The sequence below is a fragment of the Caenorhabditis remanei genome, chromosome I, assembly GCF_010183535.1.
Source record: "Caenorhabditis remanei strain PX506 chromosome I, whole genome shotgun sequence".
NCBI lineage: Eukaryota > Metazoa > Nematoda > Chromadorea > Rhabditida > Rhabditidae > Caenorhabditis > Caenorhabditis remanei.
Window position 1 is genome coordinate 17,035,610 of NC_071328.1, and position 26,990 is coordinate 17,062,599.

The window sequence follows — 26,990 nt, forward strand, 5'->3', positions numbered from 1 at the left end:
AGCCTACGACGGTCCACTTGATGAGACAATCCGACAATCAGAACTCGAACAGTCTCCTCTTGAAAATCGTCCAGATTACTCAGAGTCTTGGAACTATCAGAAACCATCGTCACTAATTGCTGAGAAGAAGGAAAAATCTCAAAAGGAAATAAAAGTGGAAGAGCCGGAAGAACCGGAAACCAAAGAAGTCCGTCTGATCGCCAGAATCAAGTCTGAGCCAGAAGAAGAGGAGACAGTTGTTGTGAAAGAGAAGAAATCAATGAAAGAATCTTCCAAGTTTGGATTTTTCTCTCGTTCCACCAAGACAACCAAGACAGCCGAATATCCAGAGGCTTCTGATTCTTTTACAGGAGAACTGGATACTACTGATCGTACCAATGACATGGAAGGATCCCATTTCGAGCATCCAGAGTACCCACCATATGCTCCCAAGCAGATCAAGGAGGAACCTCTGGAGACGGTTGAACCTGAAAAGGAAAAGAAACGGTACCGTCTGTTCACAAGATGGAGGAACAATGGAGATGAGGGTGTCGGAGAGAAGTCAAATGCTTATGCATTCCCTCAAGAAGTCTATGAAGGACCTCTCGATGAAACTATCCGACAGTCTGAGATTGATCATGCTGAACTCGTAGCTCGTCCTCTTCAATCAGATTCTTGGAATGTTCCAAAGATTGACAAGAAGTTGAAATCTCCGAAGAAGGAAAAAGTTGAAGAGCCGGAGGACCCTGAAACCAAGGAAATTCGTTTGATCGCTTATGTCAAATCAGAGCCAGAGAACGAGGACATAATTGAAAAAGTTAAGGAGAAGAAGCCATCAAAACTAGGATTCTTCACCCGTTCTCCGAGATCTTCGAAATCCTCTGAGATTCCAGCGGACCCTCTCTATGAAGGCACACTAGACACTACTATTCGATCTGATGATTTCGAGCCGGCTCCATTTGAACATTCCGAGTTCACAACTTCAACTCCTGTTAAAGTAGGGAAAATCACCACTGATACAGTTGAAGAAAAGAAGACGACATCAAGATTCAGCTGGTTCTCGAGATGGAGACACGAAGGAGAGGAAGATGTGGTCGACAAGCCAAATGCGTATGCATTGTCTACTGACGTGTATGATGGGCCACTCGAAGAAATTCGTCCTTCTGGAGAAGTTGAGAGAGCTCCTATCACAGTGGTTCATGATGGTGAATCATGGGGTGCTGAAAAGAGAAGACAGAAGGAGAAGAAGGCAAAAACACCTGAGCCAACAACTCCAGAGCCATCTCCAGAAGTTAAGCTTGTCGCCAGAGTTCAGCCAATGGCTCATGAGGAATCTCCAGAATCTGCCGAAAAGGTTTCTGTTGAGAGAGAATCTCCTGCCAAGGAACGCTCACGAGCAGCCTCATTCAACATCTTCCATCGCCGTCAGTCGAAACTTCATGGATATCCAGAAATCACTCCAATCTTTGAAGGACATCTGCATGAAACTGGAAAAGCAGAAGACGTTGAAAAGACTCCACTTGAGAAGAGAACTGATTATCCAGAATACTCACCAAGAAAGATTGTGCCGGAACTTCCCGTTGAACCACCACACCAGGGAAGACTTCATCGTTTGATTGCCAGATGGAGGCACGAGGGGGATGAAGACATTGTCGAGAAGCCTGATGCTTACAAGTTCTCTTCTGAAGTCTATGATGGACCACTGGATGACATTCGCCCAGCTGGAGAGATTGATCATGCTCCTATCAACGAGTATTCTGATGTTCACGATATCGGAGAGTCTTGGAATGTTGTCATCAAAAAGTCACCAAAGACTTCCAAGAAGAAGGAGATCACACCAGAACCTGAATCTGAGACAGAAAATCACGAAGTCAGATTGGTGGCACGTGTTAAATCTGAAGAGCCTGAAGACGTCCTTTCCGAAGAATCCACTCCAACAAAACCATTCCGTTTGCGATTCTTGAGTCTTGCTAAGAAAACTCCTGAATCCTCAGAGTACCCAGAAACATCTCCAATTTATGAGGGACCTTTGGATCTCACGAGTCGATCAGACGAGATGGAAAGAATGCCATATTTGCATGGAGCAGTTCCCCCATATTCGCCAAAGTTCACACCGGTGAAGAAGGTCGAGAAAGTGGAAGTGGAAAAGAGGAAATTGCGTCTTATCTCCAGATTCAGACATGACGGAGATGAAGATGTCGTTGAGAAGCCTGAAGTCTACAATATGTCTTCAGAAATCTATTCAGGAGAGTTGGAAGAGACTGGTCGTAATCAAGAACTCGAACCAGTTCCGATTTCTGAGTACGCTGATGTCAAGAATGCTGTGGCAAAGAAAACGAAGACAACAAAAACGAAACCAGTTCGCCTCGTAGCCCGTGTTCCACCGCAAGAAACCGAAGAAAGATCAGATGTGCAAATCGAACAGCGAAGAAAGGAAGCAAACCTCTTACGATTCTTTAATCGATCGAAAGGAACTGCCAGACACTCTGGTTTCCCTGAAACGTCTCCAGTTTATGAAGGACCTTTAGATGTGACTGGAAGAGATCAACCAATAGAACACGTTCCTTTGGAACCTCGTGAGATTCCTCCGTACTCACCAAGAAAGGTCGAAAATACTTCTGAAGACTCAGCTCCTGAAGTTCCTGAGAAGAAGAGGTACCGCCTGTTTGCGAGATTCCGCCACGAAGGAAATGAAGATGTTGTTGAGAAGCCAAATGCTTATGCATTCTCTCAAGATGTCTATGAAGGTCCGCTCGTGGAAACTGTTAAGGAAGGAGAATTGGAAACTGTGCCGATTTCTGAGTACGCAGTCGTGAGAGAGTACAATTTCGGAGCAACCAATTCATCTGAAGAGTCTGCATCCGAGCAAGATGATGATCAAGAGAATCTTCCACCACGATCACGTTTCAGTTTCCTTCGTGGGCAAAAGAAACAGGTGGCAAAAGATACTCTTGATATCTCTTTCTACCCATCAACTTCGTACTCTGGACCACTTGAAACAACGAATTTGAACTCGGAGTTAGAGATCATGCCATTCAATATTCCACTCCATAGTTCGTTAGACTCCAGAGTCCGGAAGTATCGCCTGATCCCACGCATTCGTCATTCTGGGGAAGAGGACGAGGTCGACCACCACAAGTTGCACCCAGTCTTCTACTCGTTCCCAATTACTCGGTATAATGGACCACTTGAAATGACGGAACTGGCTAATGAGGTCAAGAGAATGCCACTAGAACGGTTTACACAGAAATATCACAGTGGTTCTTCATCTGGATTCTTGTGGAATCTGTTCAACAGAAGTTCCAAGGCTATTAAAGATCTGGATGAGCCGGAAGAGAATCAGAAGAAAGATGTCCGATTGATTGCTAGAGTGTTGCCAATGAAGAAGACACCTGAAAAAGAAGAAAAGCCAGAAAAGCTCACAAAGGAAGAACAAGAAATTCATGATGCTCTCGCTAAGTCTGCTGAGCAAATGGACACCAGTCGTACTCTTGCCAGCACTCTCAATGCAATCAACTACATCCCATCATCTCTGACCTATGATGCTCCAAGACCCGCCCGTATCGAAGGATTCACCCAAGAAGGTGACTGTTATGTGGAGGTCAGACACGAGCGACGTGCCGAAGTACAGTTAGAGCCAGCGTATGTGCTACGAGAGACATCGACATCAGTGCGAAGCCACGCCTACCTCTCAACAGCCACCGCTTATTTCTCTGGCGCCTCTGCTGCTCCCTCCTCCTCCTCTACTGCCATCACCACCGCTGCTGGTTCTCAAGACCCTGAAGCAGCGGCTACCACTAGTCATTCTGTAGTTGTGCCCTCATTCGTCGGTTCGGTATCGGAAGACGAAACGGGCCTTCATCACTTCTCGTGGACACCTCTTCAAATGTCACCACAGCCCGAAAGGATGTCGTTCTTGGCAAGACTCGGGTTTAAGGTTGGTTTGATTTGTGATGTGTGTGCTAGAGGGTTTCTGAAGTGTCTTTGGCACAGTTTAATAGAAAATGTGGAAAGTGACTTATTTTCCTAAAATTAAAAATAAGAGTACTGTAGAATCTTCAAACTATGAGTTTATCGAAGTTTCGATGTCTGAAACTACAGTTAGATGTAATCTGTCTTAGAGTCCTTAAAATTGTGCGCTTGTTTGTTTCGACTGAGTAGTTCTCCCTTCTTCTGCCCCATAGATTTAGTTTAGTTGGTTAAAACCAGAATGAAAGACAAAAAAAGAAATTTTGGGAGCCTCCTCCCCCCGCAAGCCAATAATACACTGCTGTGCCCCCATTTCTCCTATCTCTATGTTTCTGAAAGACAGACAGAAACAGAAGATACTTCTTCTTCGTCTTCCTTCTTTTTTCAGTGTGTTTGCGTGTTGTGATGAGCTATCTCTGTATATATATAAGGGAAAGAAAGAGAGAACTCCCTCTCTCTCGCCCATTGGGAATATATAGCTGAGACATTGGAAACAGAAGGAGGAGACGTTTTTTAGAGAGTGTCGGTCTCTTCCGTTTCTTCTTTTAAAACAACGAGAAGCAGAATTGCGGAAATAAGGAAAAGAAGGGGAATGGGGTGTGGAAATGGGTAGAGATTAGAAATCAGGGGAGCAGTTGTTAGATTGGTAGATCAAACTGTTTCTGATGAATAATTTTGACCTACAATTGTTATAACCAAAACTCTCAATAATTTTCCTTGATCTACCTTCCCCCATACTACGGGGGGAAGAATATTGACACTTCTCAAAATCTATTTGTGTGAAAAGCGGCGCGATGATTTTTTGTGTCAACTGACCCCCTTAGCCCCCCCCCCCCCCCGTCTATCTCCCCGTATCCCATTTAATATTTACTCAAACTCTCAAGACGAAATGGAAAATTCCAACTTTTTTTTTTGAAAAAGGGTTGCAAATCGAACAAAATTTGATATTCTTTCAGCGTGACAAAAGTAAGAAGAAGGATAAGAAGAAGAGCAACAAGAAGGGTGAGAACGAGACAAGTGGTGAGACATCGGATAGCGAGCATGACGAGAAGAGAGAATTCGCCGTCGTTGAGTATGAGCCGGTAAGTAATTAGTTAATTATTCGAATTCGAAAAAAGAAAAATTAAAAAAAAAAGACGACAGGAATCATCTAAAATTTAGCGTGGAAAGTGCAAAAGAACCCTAGAATAACCTCTCTCATGTTTAGAAAGGTGATTTCAGAATGTCCCAAGTTTTTTTCAACTAATTATCTATCAAATTACCCATTTTCTATCTGAAACTTATTAAAACCCCTAATATTTGCAGTTCTTTTGCAGTCTATTTGCAGTTTTTTTTTCAATCTCCTTTTTTCAGAATGTTCTTTTTTAATTTATTTGCATGATATAGACACACTACATACACACAACACAGAAAGACAATTTCCATACACGAATAGTTTAAGCATGTACCTTCTTCTCCTCAACCTGCACAAAATGCACCGTCTCCTCCAAAAAAGCCCGAGCATCGAACGCACAAATCGCCGGGTCGACGAGCCGACGAGCCGATGAATGAGGTTACTGTAGTGGTGACGTCATCGGAACGGCCGAAAGAGCTGAAAAATACGAAAGAAGTACGACATGAGACGCGTGAGCAGCAATTCCGACTCACTGGTGATGGTTATACGTCGGGTTTCAATCCGAACGATCCGGTTGGTAGAAATGAAGGGATCCCCGATGATAGTAGACATAGAACAAAGAATGCATGAATAGGTTATTACAAAGGAATTGGGACACTTTGACATCTGGACACCCGGATATCCGGACAGATTCATAGTGTCCCGATTGTGTGGGTTTGTGTGTGTATTTCTTTTAATTTTCACTTAGATAACTTCTGTTTCCTTATGTTCCATACTTTCCCTTTTTCTCTCACACATCCTTCTGAATCCTCTGACACACACAATCCCCCACGCCCTTAGATAGTTTATGAAATGATTAAGTTTTCTCAGTGTCAATTATAATTTTTACTTTTTTTAACGGATCTCTATATCTAGAAAATGCCCCCATTTCCCCATTCCCCCTCGTGTTTTTACTCCCTCCTATTCTTCTAGTCACTGATGGCCACAATACAACGGGCGGAACGTCTAAACGCCAGCTCGCCACGGTTGGAACACGCCGAGCGCACTTTCACTGTGCGCGCCAACGCGCCTCTACCGGTCTCTTTCGAGGTATCTGAGATGATGTCTATATATATATATATATATATATATATGATGTCTGAAACTGTCTATATATGCCGATTGGTTTGCCTACTACTACTACTACTACTGACCATCACACACACACTGCTGAACGCCTATCTTCGTATTCCTATCCGTTTCTGTTTTTCCGTTGTCGTTTCTGGTATTTCTGTTCTCTTCGGTTCAGTTTGTTGTCGTCGTCGTCGTTGTGGTTATTCTGGGCTTCTCCTATTGCACTTTTCCTTTTCCGCACTATTCGAGGCGTCTTCCATTGCACGTTTTTTAGCTCGGCACAGTTATTACAACTGCGCTCCATCGAATACTATTTTCACGGGTTTCGGTAGAGCGCGGTTGTAAGAAGCGTGCCGTGCTAATAAGTACAATGCAGTCCACCTCTGCACAGCTTTTCCATTTTTCCTGCACACACGCACAAAATCACTTTTGATTTCTCATAAAAAGGTCGGGTACATTCCCCCCGAGAGTGTGGCTTCTTCTACATCCACCAGTGTGTGCCCTACTTCTCCTCTTTATTTTCCGAGTGATGCTTCTCTTTCAATTCATATTTAGCAAGAAATATTTGGAAAAAAGTTGGGCGGGAAACGAAAAGATTGGTTGGTTGGTCGATGCAGTTTCAGAGAACATAAGTTGCTTCTTCTCTTTTTTTGAAATTCTTAGTTTGCTCTCTTTATTTTTTGATCAATTCAATGGAAATCCAAGATTCTAACTTTTTTACTTTATTTAAAAAAACGGTTTATTTGCTGAATGTGTGGAGTACTGTAGACGATCTTCCATGCTTGCAAACCGGGTCGAAACGGGACGGCGCGTAACTCGCTTAAAACTCAATATTATGAGTTGAAAAATATAGCAAAATGTAGATCTCGACGAGTTCTACATCCGTGATCTACCACGGACTGAATGGTGGATCGGTTATATGCCGCGGGCCTGAAAAAACCATTCTAGGTACAACGATCCGCCATCCGGCCTGTAGTTAGCTACGGGCATAGAACTCGCCGAGATCTACAGTTTGGTACATTTTTCAGTTCATAATATTGAGTTTTAAGCAAAATACGCGCCGGCCGGATTTGCAAGTATATCTTCTACAGTACCAATTCATCCAACAAGTTCACAATATCAATTATGTTCTCTGCTGCTATTGGCTGCCTTTCTTTTCATTTCCAACCCAATTTTTTCATATCAATATGAATTCTATTCCCCCAATAGATCTCTATCGTTTTCAGGAGAGCGGCCAACCCTATACAACGGTGTCTACGTGGCAAGAGACAAGCGACCTTCCGGAACAAGTTGAAGTGTATACTGACGAAAATGGACGACAGATTACGTGAGTTGGATCTGAAAATCCAGAAAAAAAACTCCATATTTATATAATTTTCAGCCGAACTGTGAAATCGTCTCAAGTGAAGCATACCGTCCAGACGCAATCCTTCCAAAACTACATTGTCGATGGTGATCAAGTGCCAGTTGGTGTTGTCGACGTCGAGAGATCTCGTGAACAGCTGACACCGCTCGGACAGAAGGCGTCGTCGCCGTCTGGAGCAGGTGCAGGAGCACTCGTCGATCAGAATGGAGGTGACACCACGACTGGAATTGTGGAGACACAGACGAGAACAATGACTTATGAAGCGCAAGGAGGCGAGAACGCGGCACCACCAGGATGGGCTGAGCAGGTAAGAGTAGAATCTGGAATCTGGGGAAGGAAATTCCAGAATAATCTGGAATTTTCATGCAAAAAAACTCGATCAAAGCTTATTTTAGACTGATTCTTCCCAATTTTTCATTAAATTTTGCCTTAAAACTTGTTTTCCACTAAAAATGTTATTTTTCTGGATTTCAAAGACCATTTTCGATGGAAAAATCCTGATTTTCTCTTGCGATTTTTGATTGAAAACTGTGAATTTCTGACGAGAGTTCTCAATTCTCTTAATTCTAGGGACTCGGCGAATACGTCTCCTCGAAAAGCGTGACTCAAGGCAATCGAACGATCGAAACGATCACTTACAAGACGGAGAAGGATGGTGTCGTCGAGACGCACGTCGAGCATCGTGTCACCATTCACTCCGACGGAGATATTGATCATGACGCGGTGAGTTTTTCTTTGTTTCGTTCTCCCATTCAACCGTTGAATTTCAGGAACTCTCACAAGCTATAATGGAGGCGACCCAAATGAATCCAGATATGGTTGTGGAGAAAATCGAAGTGCGACAGGAGACTACTCAATAATTCTTCTTCGATCTTCTTCAAAAAACGAATTTCCATTCCCCTTCAAAATAATCGAGTAATTCTTTTCTTTTTCAATCAAATAAGTTGTTGTGTTTCTTCTTTTTTCGATTCATTTTTTAAGCTAAATCTGTTTTATATTAATGCGAACGACCCTCCCTCCCGAATTACTTTTATCCGAAAACTTCGCGCAATTCTTTTATTCAATTCCTTCCCCTTTATATATCTAATCCCTTTTCCCTCTTTCAAACACCGGATACCACGCGTCACGGAACTGTTTTTGCTCTTCTCTGAATTTAAAATTGTTCGTTTTCTATTTCTTTCGTGTTACAGTAATCCCCGTTTCTCTTTTTTCGCTTTAATGTTTTTTTTCTCTTTTCCAATGCGTTTTTCTTCATCACTTCCTGCCCCCATATTTTTCCCCTTTCTAAGCAAATTTATATGAACACACACACAACTGAATGAATCGAAAACCCTGTATAATTATCAATAAACGATTTGCTTCATACATTTCTTATTACAAGCGAGTTTTGAGCTCAAGTCATTATAGAAGTGACTACATCAAATTGTTCCATAGGAGATAAGTTGACTAGAATCAAAAAATATGGGTCGTACGGGCGGTACGATTTGAGAGTTCTTTTGATCTCCACCATCAACGAAGAGTTGAGAGCTTTTGGTGAGTCCATTGTTGGCTGTTTCGATTAGTTCATTTGTCATTTCCACCACACATTTGTTGGAGTTTTGGATGTTAATTCGGCTGTAAAATTAGAGTTTTCTTTAAATTAGGAAGCTGTTGCAATATTTAAATCTGAATACTACTATTTGATCTACCTCTGTTAGATTAGATAAAAACTTTTCTTTATGAAAAAAAAGATCAAAAATATGTAATGACCTGAAGAGAAGGCGCGACAAAACGCCTTGTTATTATAGGAATCAATATTCTCCGACAACGGTCCTTTTCGCACTATTTCAGTTCTAATTACATAGTTTTCGCGGGTAAAAACATAAACCTTTCTACTTTTTCGTTTTATTTCGTACCAGCCTGGCTGCCGCGCCTTCGTCTCTTCATCCGGCTGGCCTCTCCTTATTTACGTGTACCCCTTCTTAGAAATGTGTCCACGTGGCCGAGTGGTCCAAGGCGGCGGTCTCTGCGCAAAGAGCGCAAGTTCGATTTTGGGCCCGGCCGCCTTTCTTTCTCATTTCTCAAAATTTGCGGACATTGGGACAGATGGACAAACCCCACATGCGTTTTATATATAAGAATGATGTAGATCACAGGGGGCGACTTTTTTTCAGATCACTTTTGCAGAAGTTTTTAAATATTTATTTTTATTTCAATAATTTTTGAGAATTCGATAAGCCGAACTTTTTCATTCGAATGGAATTTAATTCTTATGGATTTTAGATGAAAAATACCAATTTTTCGTCTAAAATTTCAATAAACTGAGTTTTCGTGCCTAGGAAATCGGGTAAAACGAAGAAAACTGACCGAACGCGGTTTCAACTTTTTCTGAAGCTAACTGAGATTTGTAGTTTGTAGTCGCTTAGCCACAGCAAAACGTGGAATTTTTTCCGTTTCTGATGGTTTTTATAGTTAAAAACATTAAATTTTTTAGAAAAATTTCTTGTTTTTGCAACGAAAAGTGCTAATTAGCTATTTCAATTTCTCAATTGCTTACTTTTGCTGTTCCAACAGTCCATGCGACAATATCCTCTGACATATCGTCTTATTCAAAATCGAGTCAAACAACGGAATTCCAAAAACACAATCGAGCAATGAGAAGTCGTCGAAACAAGTGCCCGGCATGAGACGAGTCAACAACTCATCACGGTCTTCATTCATTGATACATCTTGCATTATGTTACTCTCCGCCTTCGTCCTTCCACTTATATCCGAACCTCCAGCCATCGGAACTGTCACCTCGACGTTTCGCTTCACAAGTATCACGTATCCAGCCATTTGATCCAATCCGAGACGTTTTCGAAGCTTCTGAATCGCCGGATGATTACAGAATGCATCGTCTTGTTTCAGTTCTTCTTCATTGAATGGAAACGGCACATGAACCATTTTATCCCGATCGTCACTGTCTGGCGGCACTGATTGAACGAATATCGACGAGTACACCAACATATCGTTCAGTGCGAATAGTGCATTCTGAGCAGTTATGATATGTGGTTCGTGTTTCGCACTCGACACCAGAATTCGACAATTTTTAGTTCCGATCTGTTGTTGGAGAAGGCGTGGAAGGGTGGTGAGACGAGAGCCATGGGGAAGAAATACACTCGGAGGACCACTAGAACACGCGGAATATATTGAAAGACGGAACCACGGAGAACACGTTTCCGGATTGGGTGGACCAATGAATGGGACCGATTGGACGGGGATGGCGCATGCCTCGATTGATAACGGTGCCATTGCGACGAGGATTCTGCAAAATTAATATTTTTTGGAAAAAAGTGAAAAGTCCGTCGTTTCTGTGCTGTCTGAGAAACTTGGAACATTTGGAGCGGAAAATAGGGATTTTCCGAGGATTTCCCATTTTTTGAGAATGTTTACGACTGATTTCTGTACGATTCTGGGCTTTCTGTACGAAAAACTCTCAGTTTCCGCTTTTTTCCGCAAACATTAGTTCCAGTCGAACTTTTGAGATTATCGACTTATTTAAGACGATTTTTTTTGTAAAAATCTGGAACTTTTTCTAACGAAATTTGTCATTTTCGACTGAAAAACGATAGATTCCGACAAAAATCGAAAATTTCCGCTGCTGGAAATGATGAATTTCTGCCTGAAAATACCCGATTTTTACTTATTTAAAAACTTTTCGGAGCGGAAACGTCGAATTTCCAGTGAGAACCACTATTTTATGCTGAAAATGATCCTAGTGAAAAACGCATATCTGATAGAAACGATCGATTTTGACTAAAAATTGACTCATTTTTTCAGTTTTCCGCAAACATTTTTCAGGCTGAAAAATTGTTTATCGTTTCGTTTTTTCCCGGAACAGCGGCAGAGGCACGCCAGAGTTCTCAGTTTCATAGCCAACTCACCCATAACTTTTAGCCAAAACTCTCTGTCGACTCTTCTCATCCAACGTATACAAACTCTCTCCTCTCACTAAATCCGCCTCTCTCTCCTGCCGCAAACTTTTCAACGAATCCAACAGAGCCGTCGCGTGCATTGAATATCTCTGAGCATCTCCTTCTGCAAACTGATTCACTGTCTCCAGCTGTTCCAGAAAATCCTTCATTTGCTCGTCGGCCAGTTTTCCCACTTCGAACAGAGCCACTGCATGACCTTTTAGTGAGGCTGACAGGTTTCCCATCATTAGGAAAGCGGTTAGTGTTGAGTCGAAGATGAAGGCAGCTCGATTCACTGTTCCAGCGTTACCAGAGAGATCGGAAGCAGTTTGAGATGAAGTAAGGGATTGAAAAGTCATTACTGAATCATTGAGAGACGGGTTCGGAGAGGACGCCCGAAGAGCGGTGTCTTCTGAAACCGGAGACAACGCCTCGTCTGCCTCATCGTCGTCTCCTCGTAATAACGTCTTCGTCAACTCATTCATTTCATCCGATGTGTTTGTGATCATGCTTCTGAAACATTTCTTTGAAGAGGGAGCGGTAGGTGACCGTTATGAGCTGAAATTCTATATCTGTCGCCTACTACGGACCGGATGTCAGATCCTTAATATGCGGCGGGTCGGGCCATGGTGACATTTTTGGTCACTTTAGTTTTTTGGCCCTTTTTACCGGCCATCCGTCCCGTTGTAAGTCACGGATATAGAACTCGTCGAGATTTACATTTCAGTATATTTTTGAGCAACCGGCTGGATGGCTCATCGTTAATGTACCGCGGGCCGGACTAGAATAGTTTTTTTGCCATTTTCGCGTGTACTTTTTCCACGGCACATTAAAGATATGTCATTCGGTCCGTAGTAGGTCATATACATAGAACTCGGCGAGATCTACATTTTGGTATGTTTTTCAGCTCATAACATTGCGTTTTAAGCGAGTTACGCGCCGACCGTTTCGGCCCGGTTTGGCGGTATGGCGGTAGGTGATATCGGGACAATTTAATGTTATGAGCTGAAATTTTAAAATTAGAGACTATGACTTACGCCATCGGAGAAACCGGCGACATTGGCGTCGTCACTGTTGAATTCGAGGTCCATGAGGTGTGAATCGTCAAATTCTCAGCACCAGTCACTCGTTTTCTAGCGAATCCCAACCGACAGAAGAGAGAAATCGCGTTTTTAACGAGTTGCAGATTGATATGAAGGATTTGAGACATTTCTAAAACTGTCGTCTGATCATCGATAGCGACAAAAATCTTATAGAGCAATGTCTCGAAATAGTCGCCTAGCACTCGATTCATAACGAAACCATCTAGAGGCGCCACGTAGATATAATCATTGTCGTCAACTGGCACATCGAAATAAACCAATCCTCGATCATACAACGACGTTACGACGGAATACTTCAGAAGACCCGCCGGAATCGCTGAATTCGTGTCGAGAAGTCGATCGATGACTTGTTTCTCCTCGTCACTCAACGCCTTCACATCGCTCTCCAGAATCGAGCCGACATTCGTCATCCACCATGATTCGATCACCATTTTTGCGGGTTTTTGGGGAAGGAGCTCACGGGCCGTCTTGCTGCGACGAAGGAATTTTCGATTTGATCTGGTTTGATTCATCAGTTCAATGTACTGATTCCGCCCGATTCCTAGAAGTCTGACAGCATCGGCTGCGGTGAAGTTTGGAAGAGAATCGTAGGATTTTTCAGTGTTCAGCATTTCCTGAAATTTTTACTTTTTACGGATCTTTCAATGAATTTGAACACTCACTGTCAGTATATTAGCATAATAACTAAACGGAGAAAGTCTCATTTCTGTGACAGTGATATCCGATAAATGATACGGGTAGAGCATCAGGTGTGACTCGGAAAACCGCAATAACTGATCATAATATGCCTCCTCGCTCTTTTTCATGTGCCGGACTGTAACAATAAATCATTTTTAGACTTTATTCACTGTGAAAACTCTCAGAAATACCTAAATTTCCCTTATACCTCAACTGATTCTGAATGGAATACTCGACAACCCGTTTCTCATATTCTTTCGACGAATTTCCGAGGATTACTTTAATATCAGCGGATAGATTTGACCATGGTATATTCTCACGAATACAGTCGTCGATTTCCATAATTTTTTGGATGGAAAACCGGCTGAAATTTAGCTGGAAATTGGTGCAAAAAGTCCATAAAAGGAGTGCGTGGCTCGGCAAACATTGCAAAATGTACGCAAACACCGTCACGTCAGATTGCGGACTTGGCGGAAAAATTCATTTTTATTCAATTTCAGATATTTTCACGGCCTCCAGCGGAGGCCCTCTCAATGCACTGCGCACAGTACTTTGAGAGGGCCTCTGCAGGAGGCCGTGATTTTCAGATTTGAAATTATATCAATTCGAAGTTATTATTGAATTCAAATTTTTCTGTGCAAGGAAAACTCGCTCCGCCCCGTTGCGGCGGTCAAAATCGGTGTTTTTTCGATTAAAATTACCGGAGAAAGCGAAGAGAAAAACTGAATAGAAGTTATTTTTAATGAGACAACTACGGGGATTCTTCGAGAAATGATCGGAAAACCGCTTTTTCGGTTAAAAAATGGCGAGAAAAATCTACATTTTCGGCTAAAAACGCAAAAACAACTTCTGAATAAAAAATGTAGAAAAAGCCCAAAGAATGGCTATCAACACGAAAAAAAGCCGAGAAACCAAAAAACAGTCAAAATTCCGCACGAGAGAAAAATTTGAATTCATAATACAGACATATATTGAGATTTTAACTATAGTACAAGAAATGGGCAACATTGATGATAATGAAAGTAATCAGAATAAGGAGAATATCAGTCAATCAAGCAATCAAATCATATTAAAAATTCGACAGTAATCCTTTTCAGAACGGTTGTAATCGAAAATAAAGTGAGAACAATTGAGATTTTGACTTCCATGTCATGATCTTTGGTAAGATCATGAAACATTTCTAACAAAAGATTTAGGCTCTTTTGTTATCATTTTCTAAATCTTTTGTTATCGTTTTCTAGAGACCTTTCTTGTATATTTACTGTTATGATAATACTAGTCAGTATATAATCACCGCTGCTTGGGTATCTTTATTCTTTTCAATAAACTCTTTATTGGGAACGAGTTCTTCTTCGTCGTATTCGCTATTCATCAGTTTGATACCATAAGGAGATTCAACATTCCATTTGTCATTTCCTCCCGTAAAACTAGGTTATGTTGAGAAAGTTCTGGAAAGGAAGAGCAAGGCATAGTTCTGATCGAGAGAACAGTTCTGGAAATGCTTACCAAAAATTCGCGAAATTGCGAAGACTGGAAAATGAAACTTGACAACTTCCCATTCCCATAAAATATAAGACATGAAACAGGGGGGTTACCATCGCCCAGAACGGTATAAATACCGGCCTCTGACAGCAATCTCTGCTTGGCTTCCCCAATTAGTCTCCGGTTTGCAGCCGACCGGCCCGGGCCAGGCCGGACAGGTGAAAAATCTCAAATCGGCCCAGCCCGTTGCAAGTCTGCCTCAGACTCTTCATGTTGATTACTCATCTGAAGCTATCAAGATGACGTGAATTGGTTTCTGGTCAGCCTCGAACTTTTGCCCTCTCTCCCTTATCATGTCTCTTCCTCGCAATACACTACATACAACCTGTTCTTTTCATTTTCTTGCCCAATTTCTCAAAAAGTGTTTACTGTTTTTTTTAATCGTCCTTCTTCCCCACCACCTCCCACTATCCCCCAATTTCGTAATCTTGAGACGGCATCGGGGATGACTAATAAAATGTGAAGGAGAGGAACAAAGGAAAAGTGAGAGACGCAGACGTGTGAAGATATATAGATTGAACCAGTTTAGTTTCACTTTTCCTATTGCAACGCTGCCGTACATAGGCCTCAATTCATTCCTCTCCACTTAGCCAGCTGCTAGTGGCCAGTGACTGAAAACATCAGGATTTTTCATAGTTTTTTACTAGAAATCTCAACTTGAAAAATTCTTGCGTCTCTTTCTTTTCCCTTCAATTTTCATTTTGAAAATGTAACAATCATTTTCCAGTATGGTTGACAAGAAGCACGAAGAAAAGCTCGTTGAGTTCGATGGATTGTATCCAGAGTTGCACAAAAATCAGGAGGAGCTGGAGAAAAAGTTGAAAATTGGTGAGTTGGGATAGGAGATTACTGTAGCTTGAATTTTGGTATTGCTGAAAATCAGATTTCAAGCAAAATCATGGGGAAAATTAAGAAATCTTCAGACTTTCTAAACTGCTGTAAATTGTTAATTTTTGAGGAAAGCTTAATTCAAATTATATTTTCGAATTGGGCTCGTCAAAACGCTTCGAATAAGTATAATCATGCCATATTACGGTCTCATCTTGAAAACAACAATACCTCTCATCTAGTTTAAAGGCGCACACCTACCGTAGTTTTTCGTAATGGGAACCAACCTAAGATTATACTCATATGAACCGCCTTGGCGAGCTGAATTCAAAATTGTAAGTTTCATTGAGCTTGGCTGAAAACTGACTGAGCAAGATATAGAAAGTTTTGTTACATCTTATCAACTGTTCCATTTTCTAGTTGACGACGAAGACGACTACAAAAAGCCAGAAAAGCCACTCAAAGAAGAGACGGAATTGGTCGACTGGAATCTCGTTATGAAGGCCTCCGACTTCGCAGCACGTCGTCATCGCCATCAGAAGCGTAAGGATAACGCGACACCATACATCAACCATCCGATCGGAGTAATGTATATTCTGACAAATGAGGCGAAAGTTTATGATCCAGTGACGTTGGCTGGTGCAGTTTTACATGACGTTGTGGAGGATACGAAGACTTCTTTGGAAGAGATTCAGAAAGAGTTTGGAGATGAAGTGTTGGAAGTGGTCAAGGAGTGTACAGACGATAAGGCGTTGCCAAAGGCGGAGAGAAAGAAGTTGCAGATTGAGAACTATGGAAAGCATAGTCATAGGGTACGCTTTGATAAAAGCTCTTACAGTACCCTTTCCTATATCTATAATTGTTCAGACCAAGCTAGTGCATCTTGCTGACAAACTGTACAACTTGCGCGATTTGGAACGTAAGGCTCCTATCGGTTGGGACAAGAAACGTGTCAACGAGTACTTCAAATGGAGTCGTGAAGTGATCAGTCAGATGAAGGGAACCAACGAAGCTTTGGAGTATGCTCTTGATGACGTCATCAATCGTCATTTAGCTTAGATGAAGATATCGTTGTATTTAACAGCATAAATATAATTCACGTGAACTTAATGGATATTCGAATAAACCTTAACCTCTGAAAGGCTGACACGTGGATAGCACTATATAAATCCGAATCAATCGATAAATTTCACTCATTTCAATTTCACTTTTTAAACACGAAACTATCGTCTGAAACTTCTTCGCATCAACGATACATTTTTCGAAAAAAAAGAGTGAGTTGTTAAAGGCCTGTCGTGACACTAAAAAGGCATCTGTTCAGATGGTTTTCGTGTCGAAATCCGCTCCAGTAAAACTGTCCACAACACCAGTACACGAGAGAATCTTCGAAGCTTGTCGAACACATGCAGCCGCTAATAAGGATGCCGTTTGCTTTGTAAGTAGTGAATGAATGCAGCTTGGAAAAATAACGGTTGAATTCTTCCATTCTAATTCCAGATTGACGCAGAAACCACAACAAAGAAGAAGTTGTATAGAGACGTAGAACCAACAGTGAATAGTTTGGCATCAGCTCTTATAAAACTGTTAGTTTCTGAGCATCTTTGCAATCCTAAGAACTCTTTTTCAGCGGTTTCAAACCCGGCGACGTTGCAGCCCAAGCGCTTCCCAATTGTCCAGAATTCTTGATTGCAATGTTGGCAGTGATGAAGTGTGGTGGTGCCATGTCGAATGCTAGCGCGATTTTCACAGATTGTGAGTTGTTGCGCTACAGTACTGTGCAAAAAGATACGAACTTTGGCCGTTTTCAGTTGATATTGTCCAAGTTTAAGAGTGCGTCATAATAATTCTGATTGCCACACCTTGTTGGTTTTTAATGAAACATACAGATTAAAAGTAGAGCTCCATTTTTGAAATTGACGGCTTCTTTGTACTGGCATTCCCTAAAGAGTTATAGTCATTTTAAGACGACAGCTCAAAAATCGCACTATTTTGCACTGAAATTGAAAGAAATTACTTTGTCGATATGTAACTTGTTAGAGAGTGCTCGTACAAAAAAGTAGTCAACTACAAAAATAGAGCTCTACCTTTATTTTGTATAATTCATTAAAAACCTACTAGGTGTGACAATCAGAATTACCATGACACACTCTCAAAGTTGGACAATTTCAACTGAAAACGGGCAAAGTTGACATTCTTTTGACCGGTACTTTATCTATATCCCCCTCTGAAACCTTCACTCATTTTTAGACGAGCTCCAACTTCAGTTCTGTGACTCGAACTCGACGATTATCTTCACTGACGAAGACCGTCTCGCCCGTATACGTCGTGCCACTGATAAGTGTCCTGGTGTCCGCAAAATCATTTGTCTCCGCACGTTTCCAGTGAGAACCGATTTTCCGGAGAACGTGCTGGACTATGTGGAGTTGACACAGACACCAGATCAACCTATTAATGTCACTGTTAGGTGAGAGGGGAATCTCTAATAAATAATCATGTCTTCTTTTCCAGCATGGACTCGATTGCCCTCTTACCATACTCATCTGGAACCACTGGCCGACCGAAAGGATGTCAATTGACTCACCGAAACGTTGGAGCAATGTTGGACGTTGCAAAAGCACATCTTGAACAAGAAATCGCGCCGGCAATGTTTGGAAAAGAGAAAGCCACGTGGAGTAAAGAGCACACATTGCTCCTGCTTCCATGGTACCATGCATATGGATTAAACACAATGTTTGAGACAATTCTACTTGGAATGACTGGATTAGTTTTTAAGAAGTTCGACACGATTGTCATGCTGAATCGTATCAAATTTTATAAGGTACCTTATTTTCATACTTGTCAACCGGGCTGAAACGGTTCGGCCCGTAACTCGCTTATAACTCAATACTATGGTCTGAAAAGTATACCGAAATGTAGATCTCGGTGAATACTACAGGCGGGATGACAAAACGTTAAAATGTCGGGGGCGGGGCTCGCTTGGTTTTTTGGCCGTTTTCGCGCCTCTTGACACTTTATCCGGCCCGCTGGACATTATCAATTTGCCATCCGGTCCGTAGTATTTAACTTCGGTGCATAGAACTCGGCGAGATCTACATTTTGGTATATTTTTCAACTTATAATATTGAGTTTTAAGCGAGTTACGCGACACCCCCAGACAACTCTTTTTTTCGGAGTAGAAAAAGAGAAATCTAATGTTTTCAGGTGAAACTCGCATGGCTCGTCCCTCCAATGCTCATTTTTCTTGCCAAAGACCCCATGGTACCAATATTCAACACAGCCCCCTACCTGAAAGTTATAATGTCTGCTGGTGCAACGGCCGGAAAGCAACTCTGTGAGGAAGTCAAAAAACGCTTTCCGAATGCATGGCTGTGTCAAGCATACGGTATGACCGAGATGGTTCAATTCACCACTCTACCACGTTTCGAGGATGGAAACTGTTTTGAGACTGTCGGAAATTTGGGAGCCACTTATGAGATGAAGATAATCGATAAGGAGCAGAAAGAGATCACCAAAACCAATACAGTTGGGCAGTTGTGTTTCCGTGGGCCCACCGTAATGAAAGGATACTTGAAAAGGGAAGAAGCGGATATTATCGATAAGGACGGGTTTCTGCATACTGGAGATTTGGGTGAAATTGACGATAAGGGACGGATTCATGTGACTGGAAGAATTAAAGAGTTAATCAAAGTCAATGGAATGCAGGTTATTGCCAGAAGCGTTTAAAACATTTCTGACAATTAAAATTCCAGGTACCTCCAGTTGAGATTGAAGACGTGCTCCTTCTGCATCCGAAAGTCAAGGATTGTGCAGTGATTGGAGTGCCAGATGAACATAAAGGAGAAGCTCCGAAAGCATACGTCGTCAAAAGAGATCATACACTAACAGAAGCCGAGTTAACTGAGTTCATCCGTCAAAAGTTATCTTCTTACAAATGGATTGACTCGTATGTATTCATCGATTTGATTCCCAAGTTGCCATCGGGGAAGATTCAACGAAAGAAGTTGAAAAAGATGGCTGAATCTTCGGATTCTGGTGAAACCGATACAGAGGCGAGCAAGTCGGAGAAGAGCGTAACAGAAAGTATCAGAAAATGAAGAGGAGACGAGGGAGGATACTTGTTTTTTGAATAAAAAGGTTTTGATACTTTTCAAAGTGTCTGGAGCGTTTTTCAGTGTCAATTATGTTTAAAATTTACCAAAATTGAGTTTGAGATAGAAAATCACGGATTTTGATAGATTTCAGGTTGAAAAACTGGAATTTTCCAGAAAAAATTAGGAAATGTCAGATTTTTTGGAAATTTTCGTCAATTTTCAAAATTTCAACTTGGTCTGAAAATCCATGTTTGGGGGTTTTTAAAGCGATTTCTCTCCAAAAAATCTATTTTCTCGCAAAAAGAATGATTTTCAGTCATTTTTCTACTTTTAAATCTGATTTTACCCAAAAATACCCAGTTTTCCCACTAAAATTGCCGATGTTCAATAATATCTTACTAAAAATGACGATTTTTGGAATTTCAACAAAAATTATACTCTAAGTTCTCTCCAGCTGACTTTTCAGGTTCAAAACCCCAGTTTTGAACACTTTCTGTATACAAACAGACACCCCCTGGGGGACCTAAAGTTACAAAGAGGTTGAGCAAATAAATGTAATGGTCCATCACTTCCCCTTACGAGATGGACGGTTCTTTAGAGATATCAAGAAGAGGAGAGGAGTGCGTGTGCCTTCTTCTTCTACCTCCCAAATGACAGAATGGCATTACCGGGTCATATTTGTATGACCGGGGTAAGAGGAGACACAAACCAAGGGGGATATATCGGAATTACTAATGGGTGGTGGTAAGGTTTGTTTTATTTGAATCATGGTTTGGTTTGGGGTGTAAGTGAGAGAAATCTGACGTTTTTCTCATTTTGCGTATATTTTAAAGGAAAAAAATCTAAGCTATATTTTGATATATAAATACTTGAAATTGTGCAAAAACCCATTGAGTTACAAAGGTTTGAACTTGAGTATTTTTTGAATTTCGAGAAAAAAACCTTACCCCAAAAACCCACTTATATCTCAATATCTACCGGTCCTATAAAAAAAACGGTCAACTACAAAAATGATATACGTAAAATTTCCCACAACTCTAATTAAAAATAATCAATGTTCTTCTTTAGGCCCTTCTTTTAGCTATCGGTGTCCCATCTTGGGACGAAACCTTTCATTTTCGAAAAAAACGCGCCATCGTCACCCCAACCAACCTCTTTATCCACTCATCCAAAATTCAAATTTTCTCCAACCATCTCATTTGCATTCCCCAATGTCATCCATAAAAACCATCTGAATGCTCTATTTTAGCTGACGCCTTCATTGTCTCGGATGATTGACAAGTGGATTCTCTTCAATTCAAAGAAAACGGGGACCAACTCTCTAATGATAATTCAATGATCAATTAGAAAAGCGGGCTCTTTTTGTCGGTAGACGGAGAGCGGGGGGTCATTGTGTGTGCGGTAAAAAGAAGACGTCGGGGGCCGCTCAACACATGTGCCTCTTTTGTAAGCACTAGAGAAAGGGTACTGTAACCACCGCTTGATGTTAAATTCATGGATATCCGGACGTTCTGACACACATACATACCCTACTAATCCCTTCCACCCTCACCCCAGGTGCACTTTGTCTCTTGATCGGCCTTTTTTTGAATTGCATAATTGAATGTAATAGTTGCGTATTCTCTGGTCAGAGAGGAGGGGACAGTCGCATTTGAATTTTCCCATTATTTTTAGTATTAATGGAAAGGGAAAGGTTGTCTATTGTCTGATGAAATGAACTATGGGAACATTTCGAAAAAGTTGAAGGTTGAAAATTTGAACCGTCCGTTCTGGTATTTGGGAATTCGGTTTAAAAATATTGGGACTTTTGAGATTCTTTCAACAGACAATGATTCTTGAAGACCTAAGTTGAGCAATGCCTACTTTCCTAACTGAGAATCTTCTCACTTTGATATTTTACGATATTTGTCAAGTGGACCGGCGTAACTTGCTTCTAATTCAGTTTTATGACCTGAAAAATATACCAAAATGTAGACCTCGCTGAGTTCTATATCTGTGACCTAATACGGGTCGAATAGCTAGTCGTTCATGTGAAGCGGGCCGGGAAAAAAGCCAAAAAACGCGAAAAAAACCCTTTTAACTTGGCCCGTAGCCCATAGTAAGTCAGAGACATAGAACTCGGCAAGATCTACATTTTGATATATTTTTCGGCGCATAAAACTCGATTAAAAGCGAGTTACGCGAATTTTGATGAAGATAATTTTCAGATCTGAACAAGACCTGCTCAATCACGGACTGTCTAACATAGGATGCTAGAGAAGTTGACAACGCCCTGAATCACGAGAAGATTAGATTTTTCATCGTCAATCACTAGAAGTTCCAAGTATGTCAATACAGCTATTACCTAACATGTGTTACCTAACAATATGACCGTAACTGACTGCTTATGCAACGACTGTCTCCTTTCTCTACCGTCCCGGTCCCCTCCTCCTTCAACACCTCTTCTGAAGAGCCGCCGTCTCTCTCCTCCACCCGCCCTCCAACCCGAACAACGTTCCATTGCACATATGAATAGATATTCAAATGCCATTGCATACTGTGTGATATCTCTCGCCGCACTCTCACCATTCCTCCGCTATTTCCTCGAGCCCCGCCGTTGCGCACTGTTGCACTCTCTTTGGCCGGTGGTGACCTCTTGTCAATGAGGGGGGCGGGGACCTCCTGCCACCCGGGGGGTTCCTCTCGAGAAGACAGCCGATGCGCAATCGTTCCGTTATGTGAGTGACAGTGTGCTCGGCGATCGTGTGGTGCAACAGGCTGGCTTTCTGAGAGCTCCTAAAGCTTTTTCAGTTTCTGAAGCTTTTTTTTTGGTCTAGAGTTTTGGCATTTTAGATTCCTACTAGGTACTTTCTATGAAAATTTTCCTCTTTGCTATTCTTTTTTACTGACTCAGATTATCCTAGATAACTTTTGCACTATTCGCCTAGTAATTTTTTGTGAAAACAAGGTTTGTCGTGATCCTCTCATTTCCTTTGCTAAGCCCAGTTTCTACCGGAAATAGCGGTTTTTCGGTGTCTGAGCCGCTCGGGTTTTCAGAACTTTTCCAGTTTTTCCAGACATATTTTTTGTATTTTCATATCGATAACCTTAACGTTTTATACGTTCAGGAAGTTCTGAAAAGCGTAGAAAACTTGCCAGATAGCTGAAAACGAAGATTATTTTTTGAATAATTTGCGTCTATGACACGCCAGATTTTAGCTGGTTTCAGCTGGCCACTCACACCCCTTATCAGTTTATCATTTTCCTCTCCTCTTCACCTACTGACTATCAACTATTACTTTGTCAATATTCGGACCCTCAACCTCACATGACCTAATCGAACCACTTTCAGCCCCCATTCTACCAACCGACACACAGATGGACATTCACAGAGCACTCACCGCCCTTTTCTCGAATCAGGCGGCGGTTCAACCGTTGCTCGGCTCACTTGGTTTCCCATTCAGCCACCATCATACCGATTCGACAGGATCCAACATACTGTCGACCGCGTTGGCAGCGGCGGCCGCGGCACAATCCGTGGCCGCCGCCTCAAAAAAGTTGGATTCCCCGTTGGGAATTGTGCCGTTCGATTCGGCAGGACTGCCAACGTCCACAATGTTGACGCCGACTAAGAAGATAAAGTTGGAGGATGATATCATGTGTAGTAGCCCCGTTTCGAGCAGATCCAGCACTGTAAGTAGCTCACATGTAAGTTACAGTACCCAGTATACACCATTCACGCGTTTTCTTTTCAGTTCTCAAGCCCACAACGGTCGCCATCGCGGAAGGCTTCTTGTCCAATTCCAGAGGAAAAGAAGGTAAGATTTAAAAAATTCTATTTGATCTACCTGCCACTTTTGAATAGAATATATCCGCTGCGGTAGTCATCTCTTCCCTACCGATAAATCATCTTTTGTTTATCTTTTCTTTCTCTCCGCGTGTTCTCGAGTTCGTGTTACGTAATACGACTCCTGTTCGATTACGCAACGACTGTCTCCTCTTGTTACTAACAGATAATAGAAAAAGTTAGGGACTACCGGGTAGTCTACCAGAGGAACATTATTTTGGGACTTTTCATGGTAGTAATCATAAAATGTTTCATGGAACTCAACTTATTCAGTTAGTACTCGGGTTACTGTAGTTTTCGTGTCAAGACCTAAATAATCAAACCCCGGCATTGTTATACTCGTTCGATGCGTCTTGGCGAGCTGATTCTACAAATAAAATTGAAAACTATTTGGGTTGAAATGAAGCAAATTATGACGGTTTCAATAATTTACGATTTTCAAAAAGTTAAAAAAAAATTTGTAACTTTTTTATTTTCTCATATTTTCTTATGATTTCAAATAACTCCAAATATCTCAGAAGTTTACGCCAATAACCTCGGATTACTGTAGTTTTCGTGTCAAGACCCAAAAATTCTAACCTAGTCATGGTAGTATTCATATGTTGTATGAAACTCAACTTGTTCGGTTGACTTGCAAGTACTCGCCTAATTTAAAGACACTCTACCCATTCTTTATGCTAATACAGTAACCCTAATTCATTCCGCGCAAAAGTCTTTCTGAATAGCACACGGTTAGGATGAGCTGCTGGCAGCTAATAAATAATTACTGTCCACACTCTCTTTTGCTATTCAAAAAATATCTGGATGCGACGCATAATGCGGTAGAGAGACCTCCTCATGCCAATTATGGGCTCTTCTCCCCTCTTGCATTGTTTAGCGCCACCCAACTGTTGCCATGGGAAGGTAATTATTGGTCCTCTCTACTCTATGGTACCTGTGGGGGAATTTGAATATTCGTTAGGAGGGAGGATGATGAAAGGGGGAATGACCGGGACACGACAGGTCAGACGGGGAAAAGGTGGTTGCGCAACTAGATACTCGCAAAAAAGAATGGGTTATGCAAATTAACGAGTCCAGTAGAGCGAATTTGCATAGTTGGAGTCGTTAGGTGGCAATTTGAGAAAGTTCTGGGTTTTGACTACTGTAACTTGCGCTAAATTATATCAAATGTCAAAAAGAAACCTATCTTCAAAAACTCTGAACAGTTGTGTTTTTTGTGTAACCTATTCTCGATGAGACCACCATCCACCAACACCACCCACCCATTATATATGTGTAAAACGCGCGACCCTCCGAGGAAAATGGATATGGCTGAAGGATGGACGAGGGATGTAAAAAAGTGTGGGTGGCTGTTGCAATATTATGCTTTTGATAGCGCACTCGCGGTGAAGAGATATGTGATTTAGGGTTACCGTATACCTGACGAAGGGGAGGGAGGTTCTTTTCCTTTGAATCAACTTTTTTTCAGTTCAAAGAAGGCAGATTAATTTCAAATAGCCATTGAAGTTGTCAACTACAAAAATAAAGGTTTTCTCTAAAAACCTAACAGTTTCATTAATAATTCATATTCTGGGTGAATCCGTGACACCTGGTGCACTGTCAAATTCCGCCATTGTTATTTTCGAAATTAATGTCTGTATGTGTGTCTAAGGTGTCCTCAAGTCCTAAAACCGCAAAAACTGTCGAAAATCCAAATTAATTGGGCTCGGTTTTGAAATAAATGGGTTCTTCTGATTTTCTGTGAATCCTGATGTCCAAGAAACTTAAATTTCGTGGAAATGCAATCACATCAAATGAGAAACCTGTCTGTGTGTCTAGTGTGTCCGGATTTCCAAAATCTCGTTTTAGACGGAAAAATTCAGTTTTCAACAAAAATTGTGCTATCCGTGTATCTGTGACAAGGCTGTGCGAACAATTCTCTTTTTTTCGATGGTTTTCGAAAAAGTCGTTCGAAAAATTTTAGACATGAAAACTGCAATGATCGCAGCCTGGCCAGTACTGTAGATATTGTGGATCGCGGTTTACTCCAACTCTTTTTTTGAAGAATTTTGAGAACAAGCCAAAAGTACTAGATTTATGAAGATGTAGCATTTTTCCAGAGAACAGCTCAAAACTTTAAGCTTTTGTTCTAGATCTATCCAAATCAAACTGTTTTTCAGGACTCCGCCTACTTCGAACGTCGCCGTAAAAACAACGACGCTGCGAAACGTTCCCGTGATGCACGTCGTCAAAAAGAGGAGGCGATAGCGTCGAAAGCTCAGAGACTCGAACAAGAGAATATGGCACTCCGTGGTCAAATACAGCTACTCCAGCAAGAGTCCACCAAACTTCGATTCCTTCTCTTCTCCAAACCGTCACCAACGAATTCGGAGACATCGTGCGCTGATTCTACAGTATCTCACGATTCACACGATTCTCATGACTCCCACGATTCCCAAGATACCCACGATTCCCATGATTCTCACGATTGTGAGAATAATCATGAAGAAAGTCCTTCAAAAAATGATACTACTATCGAAATTTAGTTGCATCTTAGTTTGGCTCCGCCTCTTTGCGTGTGTGAATCCCAAAAATTGTATTTTCTCTTCAATTGTACTTATTTCGGTTTTACAGTACCCCCCTCCCCAAAAGTCTAGCTTTAAACACTATATGATCTTTTGACCTACCTCTTCTTATTTTCTTTACCACTATCAGGTTATCCATCCTGCGGGTCTCTTGATAGTCTTTCTAAACAGTTTCCAAATTATTTGACCAAAAATTTAATAAATTTGTATGAGTGTGACCCCGGCTGCTAATACACTCTATTAATGTGAAAATCAATAGGGTTATTGAGTGACCGAGTGTTAGAGACCATGTTATTTTCCCCTGTCCTCATTATTGTCGTCCGTAGTCTTCAAATATTTTAATTATTTTGGTTTTAACGTAAATCAAACTGTAATGTGAAAAAATAAGTTGCGACAAGTATTTTCAAAAAAAAATTCAGGGGCTGAAAGTGCGGCAGGGGATCGAGGGCGGAGCTTAAACTGCAAAAATGAAATTCCAGCTGGTTTTTTAAAGAGTAGCATTGAATTTCAAGATAAACTCGTATTATTAATCATTGCTGCTCGTTAAAAATCAGGTGGAACTTTTTTTTGAAAATCTTTGTCGGAGCTTTTATTTTTTCACAATAAGAGCATAATTTAAATTGAAAACAACACGGTCCCCGTATTTGATCTATTGAAAGCGCGAAACCAGCTTCTAGGATTTGTTCAAGATTCCGATATGACCCGAAACCTCGATTGAAGCCTATTTTCTGTGAAACGTTCTGTACGAAAAAATAATAGAAACCCAACATTTATTTAAATAAGAATTAGTATTTCATCATCTTTGCAATTATTTTTGTTTTAGGCAAAAATTTGGTAGGTCTAGGAAAATAGATCTGAAATTTTCTAAACTGAATTACAATT

At 41.3% G+C, this 26,990-nt stretch overlaps 5 protein-coding genes across 5 annotated transcripts; 3 read left to right on the top strand and 2 right to left on the bottom strand.

Moving 5' to 3' along the window:
• Positions 1 to 7,415: 7,415 nt before the first annotated feature.
• Positions 7,416 to 8,258, bottom strand: GCK72_003574 (uncharacterized protein; the record flags this gene model as incomplete). The annotated part of the gene is made up of 3 exons (XM_053724131.1): positions 7,416 to 7,513; positions 7,590 to 7,893; positions 8,181 to 8,258. 3 exons carry the CDS (start codon positions 8,256 to 8,258, stop codon positions 7,416 to 7,418), a joined length of 480 nt encoding a protein of 159 aa, XP_053592776.1.
• Positions 8,259 to 8,959: 701 nt separating this feature from the next.
• Positions 8,960 to 13,599, bottom strand: GCK72_003575 (uncharacterized protein; the record flags this gene model as incomplete). Its single annotated transcript, XM_003107414.2, has 6 exons — positions 8,960 to 9,155; positions 10,078 to 10,827; positions 11,447 to 11,989; positions 12,514 to 13,193; positions 13,242 to 13,393; positions 13,449 to 13,599. 6 exons carry the CDS (start codon positions 13,597 to 13,599, stop codon positions 8,960 to 8,962), a joined length of 2,472 nt encoding a protein of 823 aa, XP_003107462.2.
• Positions 13,600 to 15,527: 1,928 nt separating this feature from the next.
• On the top strand, positions 15,528 to 16,686 carry GCK72_003576 (uncharacterized protein; the record flags this gene model as incomplete). The annotated part of the gene is made up of 3 exons (XM_003107332.2): positions 15,528 to 15,627; positions 16,048 to 16,439; positions 16,495 to 16,686. 3 exons carry the CDS (start codon positions 15,528 to 15,530, stop codon positions 16,684 to 16,686), a joined length of 684 nt encoding a protein of 227 aa, XP_003107380.1.
• Positions 16,687 to 16,948: 262 nt separating this feature from the next.
• GCK72_003577 (uncharacterized protein) lies at positions 16,949 to 19,721 on the top strand (the record flags this gene model as incomplete). The annotated part of the gene is made up of 7 exons (XM_003107390.2): positions 16,949 to 17,062; positions 17,125 to 17,210; positions 17,255 to 17,379; positions 17,875 to 18,091; positions 18,136 to 18,445; positions 18,829 to 19,329; positions 19,377 to 19,721. The coding sequence occupies 7 exons, from the start codon at positions 16,949 to 16,951 to the stop codon at positions 19,719 to 19,721; spliced, it is 1,698 nt and encodes a 565-aa protein (XP_003107438.2).
• A 3,354-nt stretch (positions 19,722 to 23,075) lies between these two features.
• Positions 23,076 to 26,069, top strand: GCK72_003578 (uncharacterized protein; the record flags this gene model as incomplete). The annotated part of the gene is made up of 3 exons (XM_053724132.1): positions 23,076 to 23,405; positions 23,453 to 23,515; positions 25,704 to 26,069. 3 exons carry the CDS (start codon positions 23,076 to 23,078, stop codon positions 26,067 to 26,069), a joined length of 759 nt encoding a protein of 252 aa, XP_053592777.1.
• Positions 26,070 to 26,990: the final 921 nt, after the last annotated feature.